This window comes from Silurus meridionalis, chromosome 12 (genome assembly GCF_014805685.1).
Source record: "Silurus meridionalis isolate SWU-2019-XX chromosome 12, ASM1480568v1, whole genome shotgun sequence".
Classification (NCBI taxonomy): Eukaryota; Metazoa; Chordata; class Actinopteri; order Siluriformes; family Siluridae; genus Silurus; species Silurus meridionalis.
In genome coordinates, this window is record NC_060895.1 from 17,500,325 (window position 1) to 17,512,957 (window position 12,633).

The 12,633-nt window shown below is 36.5% G+C and overlaps 1 protein-coding gene across 4 annotated transcripts in view; it reads right to left on the reverse strand.

Moving 5' to 3' along the window:
- Positions 1–12,633, reverse strand: part of gabbr1a (gamma-aminobutyric acid (GABA) B receptor, 1a) — a 50,116-nt gene that overhangs the window by 16,181 nt on the left and 21,302 nt on the right. For all 4 annotated transcript variants that reach the window (XM_046863073.1, XM_046863074.1, XM_046863076.1 and 1 more), the window contains 8 exons: positions 10,388–10,522; positions 8,720–8,890; positions 6,305–6,406; positions 5,812–5,877; positions 5,268–5,459; positions 3,794–4,039; positions 3,485–3,548; positions 2,968–3,045 (listed from right to left, as the gene is read on the reverse strand). In XM_046863073.1, coding sequence (XP_046719029.1) covers positions 2,968–3,045; positions 3,485–3,548; positions 3,794–4,039; positions 5,268–5,459; positions 5,812–5,877; positions 6,305–6,406; positions 8,720–8,890; positions 10,388–10,522 — 1,054 coding nt within the window. The remainder of the gene's footprint in view (positions 1–2,967; positions 3,046–3,484; positions 3,549–3,793; positions 4,040–5,267; positions 5,460–5,811; positions 5,878–6,304; positions 6,407–8,719; positions 8,891–10,387; positions 10,523–12,633) is intronic.

Sequence of the window (12,633 nt, forward strand, 5' to 3'; positions counted from 1 at the left end):
GAATTAATGTTTCTATTAGGAAAATGTAAAGAAAATGATCTTTCATTTAAATGTTTTTAAAAGGAGTCTCCAGTTTCAGTGCTTTGCGACAGTCTTCCTAGTGGAGTAATCAAGATCTGCATTTTTGTTTTTAGTCTTTTTAACTTCAAAAAAGGGAAAGAAATAAAAAATGAGCTGTTAATTAAACTAGAATATATATATATAGCTACTCCAAAACATGGACATTCCGTAATATATATATATGTGTGTGTGTGTGTGTGTGTGTGTGTGTGTGTGTGTGTGTGCAGCTGTAATAAGCAAAAACCTTATTAAGCAGTAACCATAACAAGCAGAAATAAGCAATACGCAGAAACCTTTCGGATCATCAAATGTATCTATGAGCGTATAAAATGCTGACATGCTGGTTTTAATAACTACAGTTGTGTGATTGTTTGAATAATGCTATGGTATAATCAGAACAAAACATTTCAGAGTGTACATATGCAAGAAACTGATCAACTCCAGTGTTGGAAATCCTGCTGTTTTGAATTACGCCTGTTATTTTCCACTTTTAAATGACTTCCCAATGTTTTATATGCTTCATATTGTTGTGTTATATGAGGGTAGATGCAAATGTCTGTAAGGTAATAGTGCAGGAGTCTGACATTATAGTAAACAAGGTACAGTTCATTTTTAATAAATAAATGCTGTAATATAAGCCTCACTGGGAAAAGGATTTTATTCAGTAAAACAAACATTTTATTTGCTAAAAATAGCATGAGCTATTAGGGAGAAAAGAGCACAGAGCATGAGGGCCATGTGTCCCTGTTAGATCCCAGGTGCTCTGAAGTGTCACGACATCCCTTTTCGTTTTGATTCTTTTCGTAATATCAGGGCACAGATGGGTTCGCACTGACTTTCTGTCACTGTGCTTACCAGTGTGAGTGTGTGTGTGTGTGTGTGTGTGTGTGTGTGTGTGTGTGTGTGTGTGTTAGCACTTAGTTAATACCACAAAAACCCAAATGTTAGAATAGTGTCATAGTAGGTCAAACACAAAATGTTGTTTTTGTTTGAAATGAAAAGGGATAGGGTATAGCTTTAATTCTATACAGTACTCATTGCATCAATAAAGGATCCACTCAAAGATGACGTGTGTAGGGGGCATGTATTCAAGACGACAAGCGTGGGCGTGAGCTCAAGTGTGCAGTCATTTGACGCATTTACACACTTAAACCTTCCTTCATCCTTGATCTAAGAATCAGGACGGCGTGTTGCCATGGAGACCCCACTTCACAACAGTTGCCAAAGCTATTTGGAAAGAAAAAGACATGCTCGAGCGGTTGTCAGGGGCTACCGTGCAGGAGCTAAGAGAGCATGAGCAGGCAATATGTTGCAGACACGCACAGACAAATTCTAAATGAGTTCCATTTTAAAGTTTAACTCTAAGTTTGGGGTCAATGTGAACATTTGACCCTTTTCTAAAATCTAGCAGTGCATTAGCTTGAGAATGGCACAATCAACTTAACGCTAATTAAATCCTAAAGCCTCTACCGAGAGAAAGAAAGAAAGCCCCGAGAGCCTCCGGGTTATTTGTATTCCGCTTCTGTTTTGTATTCTTTTAGCGAAGAGCAAAAGTGGCATGGACAGATTTTGTAGGCGTGAAGAAAGTGAGCTGAAAATAAATTGGTCACACGTCAGGGTAAAGATTACTGCAATTACAAGCAATTGGCAGGCAGGAAAAAAAGGTTTTCTAAAACAGCATACATCAGAAAGTTTGCAAAAGTTGGAGCTGATATTTACTATATCAAAATGATCATCAGAATCATCTATTTTATTCTGAAAGCTTAGAATTTGTTTGCTCAATATGTAAATTGTAATTTTTTTTTGTTCCTTCTAACATCATAAGATAAAATCAAAATACACGGCAAAATACGAGGCACCGAAAGCATTTTAGAAGAATCTTATTTTAAATGTTTTTATTTCACTCTTACAGCTTTGATTAGATTTAATACTGACTTTGGCATCTGCTTGCACAACAAGCTGAAATTAATTCTCCGGTCACATTTCTTCTCTGATCCCGAGCAATGTCAGTTCACTAATGTCATGCTGCCAGAACCTTCTTTCTCAATGAGACCAAAGCATGGAGGATTGATTAGAGCTCCAATCGAGTCTGACTCATGGGGGTGGCTGAGCATGTAAATAGCATCCAAAGTATATGGAGGAAGAAGTAAATCAGAAATACACAGGGGCATTTAAATCAGCTTTCAACAGTCAAGGCAATTTGAGGTGTAATTGGAAAGTTATTAAGGTTTAATCATTATTTAATATTTAGTAATTTGGCATTTTATTGGGCTAGTAGTTTACTGACATGGCATTTATAAATCTATGTTATAATTGACTTTCCAGCTAATAAGCCTAATCACATAATATCAGTCCCAATGACTAACAAATGTAATGCAAATAGGGTTGCATTTTGTTCACATTATGCAAAAATCCTTGCGTTTTACACATTAAACCAATGATAACTGCTGCAGTTGTGTTTTTTTTTAATAAACCCTTTAAGACTGTTTTCTAATTTAAAGCAGGTAATATTGTTATCACCGGTGACTGATTCTGATTTGGTCAAGCAGAGCTCAGGTAATGCTATAATACTAAAACAAGGCTCAGCCATACTTAACATTGATTTCGAAAACCACAAGATGTCAATTCAATGCTGAGTTCATCAACAGCTCACATTCAGGGTCCTATAGATTTCATCTCTTGCATTTCAGTTTTCCCCTGTGTTCGAAACCACAGCCGGCACAAAGAGCAGTTATGTTCGAGTGACATATTAAACAATGAAGCAGCACTTTGTCAGGCCAAAAAAAAATCAATTGCAGCAATCTAAAATCATGACAAATATAAGGGAATGGACAGGAAGAGAGAATGAAATGGACAAAGCTGGTGACAGTTGTCTAGACGGAGGGCAAAAGAATCAATCTGTCTCACCTATCCACTTGTCATTTCCGTACCACGAAAGATTGCCTTTTGTGCTGTCGTAGTATCCAATTTTCTTGTAACTCCCACCTACAAAATTAAACAGTGAAGCTTTTAAAAGACTTAGATAAGAGGTCTCCAAAGGCAGAAAAGAAAATACTCAGTTTAGCCACCAAGTCATCCTATTAGTGATAAAGCTATTAGAAAAGCTATTACTTAAGAAGCCTTAAGAAGAAAAAGTGATTACTCATCATTAGCAAAACATTCATTTACAAAAATAAATGAGGCTTACAAATGCGAAGTCAATGCATTTGAAAACAACAGATAATCATGAAAATGAAGCAAATGTACAAACACACATACAGTGATTATTACAACTGCTTAATAAATGCTAGCTAAGGAGGACACGCTGTTGGGCTGATGCAATTGTCTTGCAAAGTGTAAAATCTCATTTGGGCAATTTTATTGAAACAAAGTCTTAAGGGTTTTTTTGATATAACAGACAAAACAAATAACAAGAAGAAAATACCTTGCAGTTGTTCTATAAGTGTCCAAGCCATTCTGGATCCCTGAGCATCAAAGACTACATGGCCCTGAGAAAAACATGTATATGGGAATTTACAAGTGAAAATGTAGTTATCTATAAAATCTCCTACTGTGTTTGAATGCATTTTAAGACCCAAAGTGTAGGCTACAATTATCTCATCAGGCCTGGCAATACACCGGATCCTATTTTAAAGATAAGATTATCCACCACTATATAATTCATCTTATTTCTGAGGTCTTTTGCATATTTGTCTATTTTTAATGCTGCTCCTAAAATCCATGCTTTACTCACTGATACTCCTTCAAATGAGCTGGTATTAAGAGCCCGATATATCTCTGCTGTGATGTCCTTGTTGTTATAATTAAAGTCCTCCAGTCTTCTTCCTTTAGCCTGCAGCGGTGCAACCGTCTTATTAAGAGCCAAAGCAAGAGCCCACACTGCATCATATGCCAAAGGAGCCTCTTGAAACCCCCCCGTCTCCTCTGGGTTCTTCCCACCAAGACGAGACATGAGCTGAGCCAGAAACTCCTGAGAAGTCTGAATAAAAAACACAGGACTGAATTAAGTGGTTGTTTAAAGAAGAATAGTAGAGTAATCAACAGCTCAATACCAAGTTTACCAAAGCTTAGTAATAAGAAGAAAGTAAAAGTTGGGATTTTATTATACTTGACCACCCATCTGCCAAATTCAACTAGGTGAAGAGGCAGACTGGACTAAACTTATTTAAGATAGTAATAATAAATAGCAATTATTTGCAGCTTGTTTACATAATAAAATAAAACATATGCACAAGCTGTAGTGATTATGTATGACTTTATAAAATTCCACATCTGACCCTGGCTCTAGATTCAAGCGGTTTCTTTATTAAACACATTAAAGAGAAAACTCTATTCCGGTTTATTCATAATTGAATGTCATAACAAAATACTGTACTGTAATGTAATTCTAATATACTGATCCAGTTTATTCCTAATATAATGTCATAATAAGGTGCTGCACAGGTTTAGTACCACCCAGATACAAACACTGCGAATTTAGCATCAATAGTATAACGTCCAATTACCGTACATACTGGGGGTGTAACGGTACACGTATTCGTACCAAAATATTTCGGTACAAGGCTTTTGGTTCGATACACATGCGTACCGAATGCGATCCTTTTTTACGCGTGGAACACTTAAGTTAAAATCTGAGTTCCATCAGGAATGTATTAAGTGGTGGACCGCAAGTTTGTTTAGTCTCCACCTTGCACATTGAGTGTATTTTATTATTATTATTGTTATTATTTATTTTGAAAACAAACACAACAAAACCAGGGGTATAAAAACTAATCTAGAATTAGCGCAGTGCCACTGTACATACCGAACCATGAATTTTGTTACACCCCTAATTCAATCCCTTACTTTTTTTCGACTTCTCCAATTAGGGGTCACCACAGCGAGTCATCCGTATTCGTGATCCGCATGTTCGATTTGGCACGTTTTTATGCTGGATGCCCTTCCTAACGCAACCCTCCCCATTTATCCGGGCTTGGGACCGGCACTAAGAGTGCACTGGCTTGTGCAACCCTAATGGCAGAGTTTGGTTCCCTGACCTAATACAATCCCTTACAACGTTGCTATATTTAACCTAAAGCTTACTAAAGTTTGGTCCTTTTTATCTGAAAGTGCTACAATTTCCATACTTCTTTCCCATATTTCTTTTATATCTTACATATAACTTTATCAACAGAATGACCATGCAAAAATAATTATATTTCACTCACCAGGTTAGAGGCACCACGAACAGTTTCAGGGTTTAGCATGACAATCTCAGTTGTGACGTGTCCCTCCACAGCTTCCGTCATCTGCTCCATAGTACAGTTTATAGCCGGGTCTTTGATTTTAAACCAGTTATCTGCATACCAGCCAATAAGGAACCAGACATACTTCTTTCCATAGAGTTTCTCCTTATAGACCTGAGACCAAAAACAAACTATTCTCAGTAAAGGATGATCAATTATTAAAACTAATGTTTCTATAGGGTATCATAATACTAACAAAACTAAAATAACAGTAGTGTCTTTAGTTAGAACAATAACAGCAGTAATAATCCTGGTCTTGTTATTACATCTAAACTGCTATTGAAGATTTACATTTTTGAAACTGAGCAGTTGCTGAAGAAAATACCGAAATAACCAATAAAATAAATAATATATGACAAACGACAGGTTCAAAAACACGAGTTTGTTCTAATTTATCATTTATATAGTAACAACTAATTCATAATATAATTCATAATATTCATGGAAATTAATGTTTATAACTTGCCTCACAAAAAACTTTTCTTGCTTCAGTCTCATAGAAAAGGCCAACAATGATCCTGGCATCTTGACGCTGGATAATAAAACAAGAGCGATTTTATTCAAACGAGACAAAACAAACAATATAATGTGTCAGTTTCTTATTTTTATATTAACTGTGCATATGCCACTTATGTCACATTCAGTTATATTTTCACACTGAAAATTTCCATTGCATCCGAATTGAAATAATAAGTCTTTAACACACTTCACTGTGCAACAAACATGCTCCCATAAATCTGGTGAGGGGCACATATAATATCAGTTTTGCTATAGGCGTATGTTCAGTTTAGCCCCAGACCACAGATATGACATGTGAGCTGTCACTCGATCTGAGGTTTCTGAGATCCTGAGAGTATTGACTTCACATTATGTTTTCATGTGCTCCATCATGTTCAGGCTGGCTAACTGCACGTTGCACCATGAGGAAGTGAATCCTGTTAAATTTTTCATCAAAGTACCTTCAAGTTCTTGACAGCCACGGCAGGATCAGTGAGGAAACTCTGTCTCACACTTATTTCTATTCCAGCTTCCTTCACCCTCTGCTCCAGATCATCCAATGTCTGGAAGAGGAGAGAGAGGGCAGGGAAGGAGAGAAGAAAGTGAGTAAAGTGCTGAAGAATTTTAGATCAGTTTAGTATAAAAACCATGGGATGTCCAGTATGGAAGCATAACAAGTGGAGTGACATATAAAAAAGAATTCAGTAGGGGGATAAAATGTGTAAGAGCAGAAGACTGGAAAGGGGAAATTATAAAAAAATGATATGAGAAGAGAAGAAATGGGCGAATTAGACCAGTGCTGAAGAGATTTATGACTTGGGTCATAAATATTCACAACCAACATACTGACAAATGGTCCTCCACTGGCCCTGTGGCCTTTTCTATACTTATTAAAATAGAAACAAAATGCTACTGGCTTTTTAAGTGTACTTTTTCCCCAAATTCAGAGGTGGACAAATCAATAACTGCCTACTGTTACAAACAGATATCTCCAGCTTACTCGATTTGTTTTTAATTTATCACCACATGGGGACAAGTGACTTAAGTAGGCTGTTGATATTCCTGTCACTGGCACCGTTTTCTCCTGTCTACAAGCCAGAGAAGAAAACATACTAAAGCAGTTGCTTTTATTACTAAGATATAGACTTAGTATTTTATATCAGTTCCTGTCAAAACCTCTTGCCCAACCGAGTTCACTCTCACCTCGCCTCACTTCCAGCTCACTATGTTTAGGTTACCTCCTAGTCATGCATTATATGGCTACCATACGAGATGGTATCAAAAGGTTTTTTGACTGGCTTTGTTTACAAAAAAGTGTGTATCTACAATTACACACTTTCAAATTCCAAATAGTCCCCTTGCACAGCAATACAGCACTGATAGTGTTCCTGCCACTTCTTGTGTTCTTTTTAAAGCGTGACGAGCACCTTCTGCGATTTTTGCTGGATCTGTGAAATGGTGTCAAAATAGCGACCTTTCAGCCGGATCATCTTCGAAAAAAGGGCAAAGTCCGCAAGAGACAAATCTGTAGCGTAGCGTAGGTGCGGAAGTGAGATCATATGTTTTGTTCTCCAACGAGCATCATGCACAAGTGCATCATGCACGTTGGACATTTTCGGGGGTTCAGCTCATCAACGGTCTTCCTGGTCTCTCGGTCTCACCTCAATCGACTCATCGCAGCATCGGCATATGTTAAACGTATATCGTGTCAAATGTCTTTGTGGCAGTTTCCCACAAAATTTCATGTTTGCTCTTTATTCTAACTTGCTGGCCATAATAAAATCGCAGATGTGGTAATGCACGTGGTCAGAATAGCACCAGTTAGTCTTAAAACCTTTTGATATCACCTCGTACTGTATGCTAATATACAGTATGTTATCTTCATAAAGGCATGTCATTCTGAGGATTTGCAGACATTCTGAGCTATGTTTACTCTGCTTTTACCACATTTGATTGCTTATTAATTACTCTTGTGGAGTTACAAATAAAGGTAAGTTTTTATTTTGAGGTTTTCTTATACTGAAGAAAAAAATTAAAAATAAAAAAATAAATAATAATAATAAAAAATAAATAATAAAAATTAATATTATATATATACACACAGTACAGACCAAAAGTTTGGACCTTCTCATTCAAAGAGTTTTCTTTGTAGAGTCACACTGAAGGCATCAAGGGCTATTTGACCAAGAAGGAGAGTGATGGGGTGCTGTGCCAGATGACCTGGCCTCCACAATCACCGGACCTGAACCCAATCGAGATGGTTTAGGGGTAAGCTGGACTGCAGAGTGAAGGCAAAAGGGCCAACAAGTGCCAAGCATCTCTCGGGGAACTCCTTCAAGACTGTTGGAAGACCATTTCAGGTGACTACCTCTTGAAGCTCATCAAGAGAATGCCAAGAGTGTGCAAAGCAGTAATCAAAGCAAAAGGTGGCTACTTTGAAGAACCTAGAATATGACATTTTTCAGTTGTTTCACACTTTTATGTTATGTATATAATTCCACGTGTTAATTCATAGTTTTGATGCCTTCAGTGTGAATCTACAATTTTCATAGTCATGAAAATTTTTTTCAAACCTTCTTTGAATGAGAAGGTGTGTCCAAACATATATATTGTGTATATATCTGTGTATGTATGTATATATATATATATATATATATATATATATATATATATATATATATATATATATATATATATATATATATATATATATATATATTTATATTTATATATATATATACACACAGATAGATAGATAGATAGATAGATAGATAGATAGATAGATAGATAGATAGATAGATAGATAGATAGATAGATAGATAGATAGATAGATAATTTGGAGTTTATTGTAATAAGAATTGTTTTTGGAGGCTGACCGAAGTAAAGACTTCTGTTGTTTGCTGGATGGTGGCGATCTTGTTCCAATTCCACTTCTGGAAAAGACGCACACGTGTGGGGTTATGCAGTGTGGCGGAGGGATGTGTGCGGAAGAACGTTGGGAAACGCTGCCTGTTGGACAGTGCTGGAGAGCTGGAGCCATAAGAGAACTAGACAAGAGAAGCACAGTGGTTAAGGCATGACGTGAAACAGATTTGTGTTGCAGGGCTGCAACATGACAGCCACATTCATCTTCAGTAAGCACTTAAACCGTGATCAGAGTCACAAAGGATTCCGAGCTTATCCTGGGAATACCGCACACAAGGAAGGTGAATTTATGCCACTTGGCACCTCATTTATACCTATGGGCAATTTAGCATAGCTAATCTGCTTACATGGCCACAGGAGTAAACCAAACAGATTCTCTTAAAGGCAGCCCTCTTTTCCATGCTGTTCATAAGACATTGCATTTGCCCCTCAACCACCTTAATAAACTCTACATTTAACAATCTTTCAGCAAAATCTAAGAGTAGATTAATGTCAGCCCACTGTGACCACGTTTTTCTCAAACCGTAAAAAAATAATTCACTGCTTGACTGCATTGTCTGGCATACAGTGCGCCGATACTCGCTCGCCACAGGATGTGGGTTTGACGTTAATTATATTCCACAGGGGAACTGTAAGTGAGTTCTGAATTTTAAAAGTCAGTGTATCAGCAGCAGAAAAAGTGAGACTCTGTGCTGTCACCATTTCAGAACTACAGGTCTGGCTCTTCTCCTGCCTGAATAATGCATTAGCCAGAACTTTCATTGATAAAAAAAAAAAAGTGACAAACTCATTCAAACTAATGCCTTAATAAATAATTCACTTTGCGACTACATTGTTTAGCACACAGTACACCGATACTCGCTCAGCACAGCACGCCGGTTTGACGCTAATTATATTCCACGGGGAACAGTAACTGAGTTAAGAATTTTAAAAGTCAATGTATCAGCAGCAGAGACGCTGAAGCAGTGTTGTCACCTGGATACCTCGGATAATTTGCTTTCATGTTGCCTCAGCTTAACTTTTGCTAATAAAAAAAATGTGACAAACTAATTCACTGAGGAGAAATCTGCAATAATATAATGTGTACAAGTCATCTTTTAGATCTTCAAAGATACAGGCCATTAATGAGGAAATTCATGGCATATTTCTATGATGCACCACTAAAACAGATTTAAGGAAATTACTTGAAAATAACCAACTAATTCAATTCTCAGGTGGGGCCCATAGACAAAAGCAATTAATTTGAAGTTAATCTTTTTCCCAGTTTGTGACACATTCTCCTTCTTTCACTCGTTCTTCTCCAAGTTTAAATTTACCTCTCACTCTGCTTGTTTTTTTGTTTTGCACAAAGTAAAGGAAGAAGAAAATTGTTTTGTTTTGGGATCAATCTGTCCAAGATTATTAGACCAATACAACACATTTCAGTGAATTTAAATGACCGCTGACAATGTTATAACATTTAAATATCATTACATGCTTACACCACTAACAAATATAAAATCAAGCTGTAGATGAAAACAGAGCAAAAAAGTCACCGTTTAGCAAGTTAGATTAAGAATGTAATCTTTTTCTTGAGGGTAAGCATTTGTGTAGAGGAGAGCTTTAAAAAAGCAACACACCACTATAAGGTTCCACATACGAGCTGCTTCAGCCACTAGTGTAGAAACAGAGCTGCACCCCGGCATCAGAACGATTTTTATCGGTTCTGTGTAGAGAAGGTCGTACAGAAACTTCGTGGATTCCCCTGGGTCACACTGAGACAGAGACAAAAATAAATAAATACAGAATAAACACTGCTACAGAAGGTAAACATTTTTCTAATTCATTCCACAAATTTAGTTGTGAAATTGTGTAACACGATTTATATAAGAAGTAACAGAGGAAGAGTTACAGCAGTTCTAGACAGTTTAATCTAAATCCAACCACATATTACTTAGTGTCGTTTGTGATCCAGGCGATTTCCAGAATCGCACACCTACAAAATTTATAATTATGTAAAAATTAAAAAAAGAAGGAAATTCATCAAACCACGCTAGCATCCAGACTTTTTCAGTGTTGTTTGTAAGAACAGAAAAAAATATTTGAATACAAAAACAAATCTTTTCTGTGCTGTGATTGATGATCATAGAAATATGATTTCCATTTATAGCAGCATTAGATTTGGAAACAAACTTGCAAAAGCCTACAAAATTATTATTATTTTTTTTATTCACTAGTAATCAAAGAGGAAAGTTGGGGGAGACGTGACAAACAGGTGAAAGCCTACATTCAGTGTCCCCTGTTTAAACAAGCTTTGATAAAGAGGAAAATGGTGCTGCTTTGATAAACTGTTATTAGCAGTGCTAGTGTCCTACTCATGTACAATGTAATCAAACCAATTGATTTTTACTGTATACCATCTCTTGATTCAGTTTGCACTGTATTAAAAATACCAGGTCAATTTTCTTTACATGATGCAAGTTGTAGTACATTTTCAGAAAATTGGAAAATAAGAAAAAAGTCTTATTTTAGGACCCGCTTCCTCCCAAAAGTGCTTTTGTCTCATGCTAAAGATTTCAGAAGTCTTGTCATATAGAAGCATAATCCGACTTTAAGTGTTTGTCTCAAGCGCCTAACATGAAAAGCCTGCTCCCTAGTGAATTAAAGGGGGGGGACACAAAGGAACACAATGGATCATGGGTCACAGTGTAACTTTTATTTCTTTGCATTTTCTGTGTCTTTATTTATGTTCATGTCAATCATTTTTATATCCTCATTTTATTGATTCAGTGTTTTCTGCAAACCAAATTAATATTAAGCATGTATTTGGTCCTCTATTTTTGTTGGTCAATATTCAAAGACCAGTCGACCCAATTCCGGCATTTCCATTTTCAATACAATATTGATATCAAAGCTTTGTGTATAAGCTAATAGTGAGCCAATATCAGCTTCCCAACACACAAGCTGACTCTCTCCTAGCTTCTCTTGCCAAGTGTAGGAAAACATCAGAGACGTGACATCAATGTGTTGCGTGTCCTCTCGTTCAAGATCTATGTCGTGTCAATCAGAGCACATGCACTGCATAAAATGTCAGAAGAAACAGTTGCCCCAAAATCTAGATTTTAATTTGCATCACATCCCGATAAACAAGTTTTTCAGCATCTATCACAGTTTTTTAACGATAACTTTGGTTGGGGGAACCCCACCTACCACCACCACCTTTTATTTCACTAGGTAGCAGGCGCTTTACCTCAGACATTGCTATTGCTACTTTAAGTGAGACCACCAATTTATAAGGCAAGTTGGTCATAGCAAAAATTAGTTAAGTCTAAAGATGAAGGAATAATTCATATCTAAAAACTCTCTCGAATGGTCAAAAAAATTGTTGTTTAGGATGGTAAACATGCAGCATTACATTACAGCTCAGTTTATTTTCACAATTCAACATCAAAAGAGACAGAAATCAAGACTTACACAATGAAGCAGCCATGAAGAGAAACATTACAAGACTATTCAGAGAACCATCTCAACCATGTTGTTTTCATATTTTTGGGTTTTATTTTTTTGCAATCAGAAACTTCTTTACATTTCAATATCAAAAAATTTACTTTGTGAATATTTAACTGTGTACAAGCACAAGAATGTTCTGTCTGTTTATTAAAGGATTAAAGCGTTTAATTCCTAAACCCTCCACCGACATAACAAACTGATCCAAACTGGCAATATACTCTATTAAAGCCTACTTGTTTTTAAATTGTTAAGGTTTGGATAAAAAGTTTCACATCATGCATTATGTACGCATCTATTGTATTGTCTGCTGTCTGCTCCAAGTATTTGTTTGTTATTTTACTGCTTTGAAACACTGATGTGTATGAATAAAGCATGC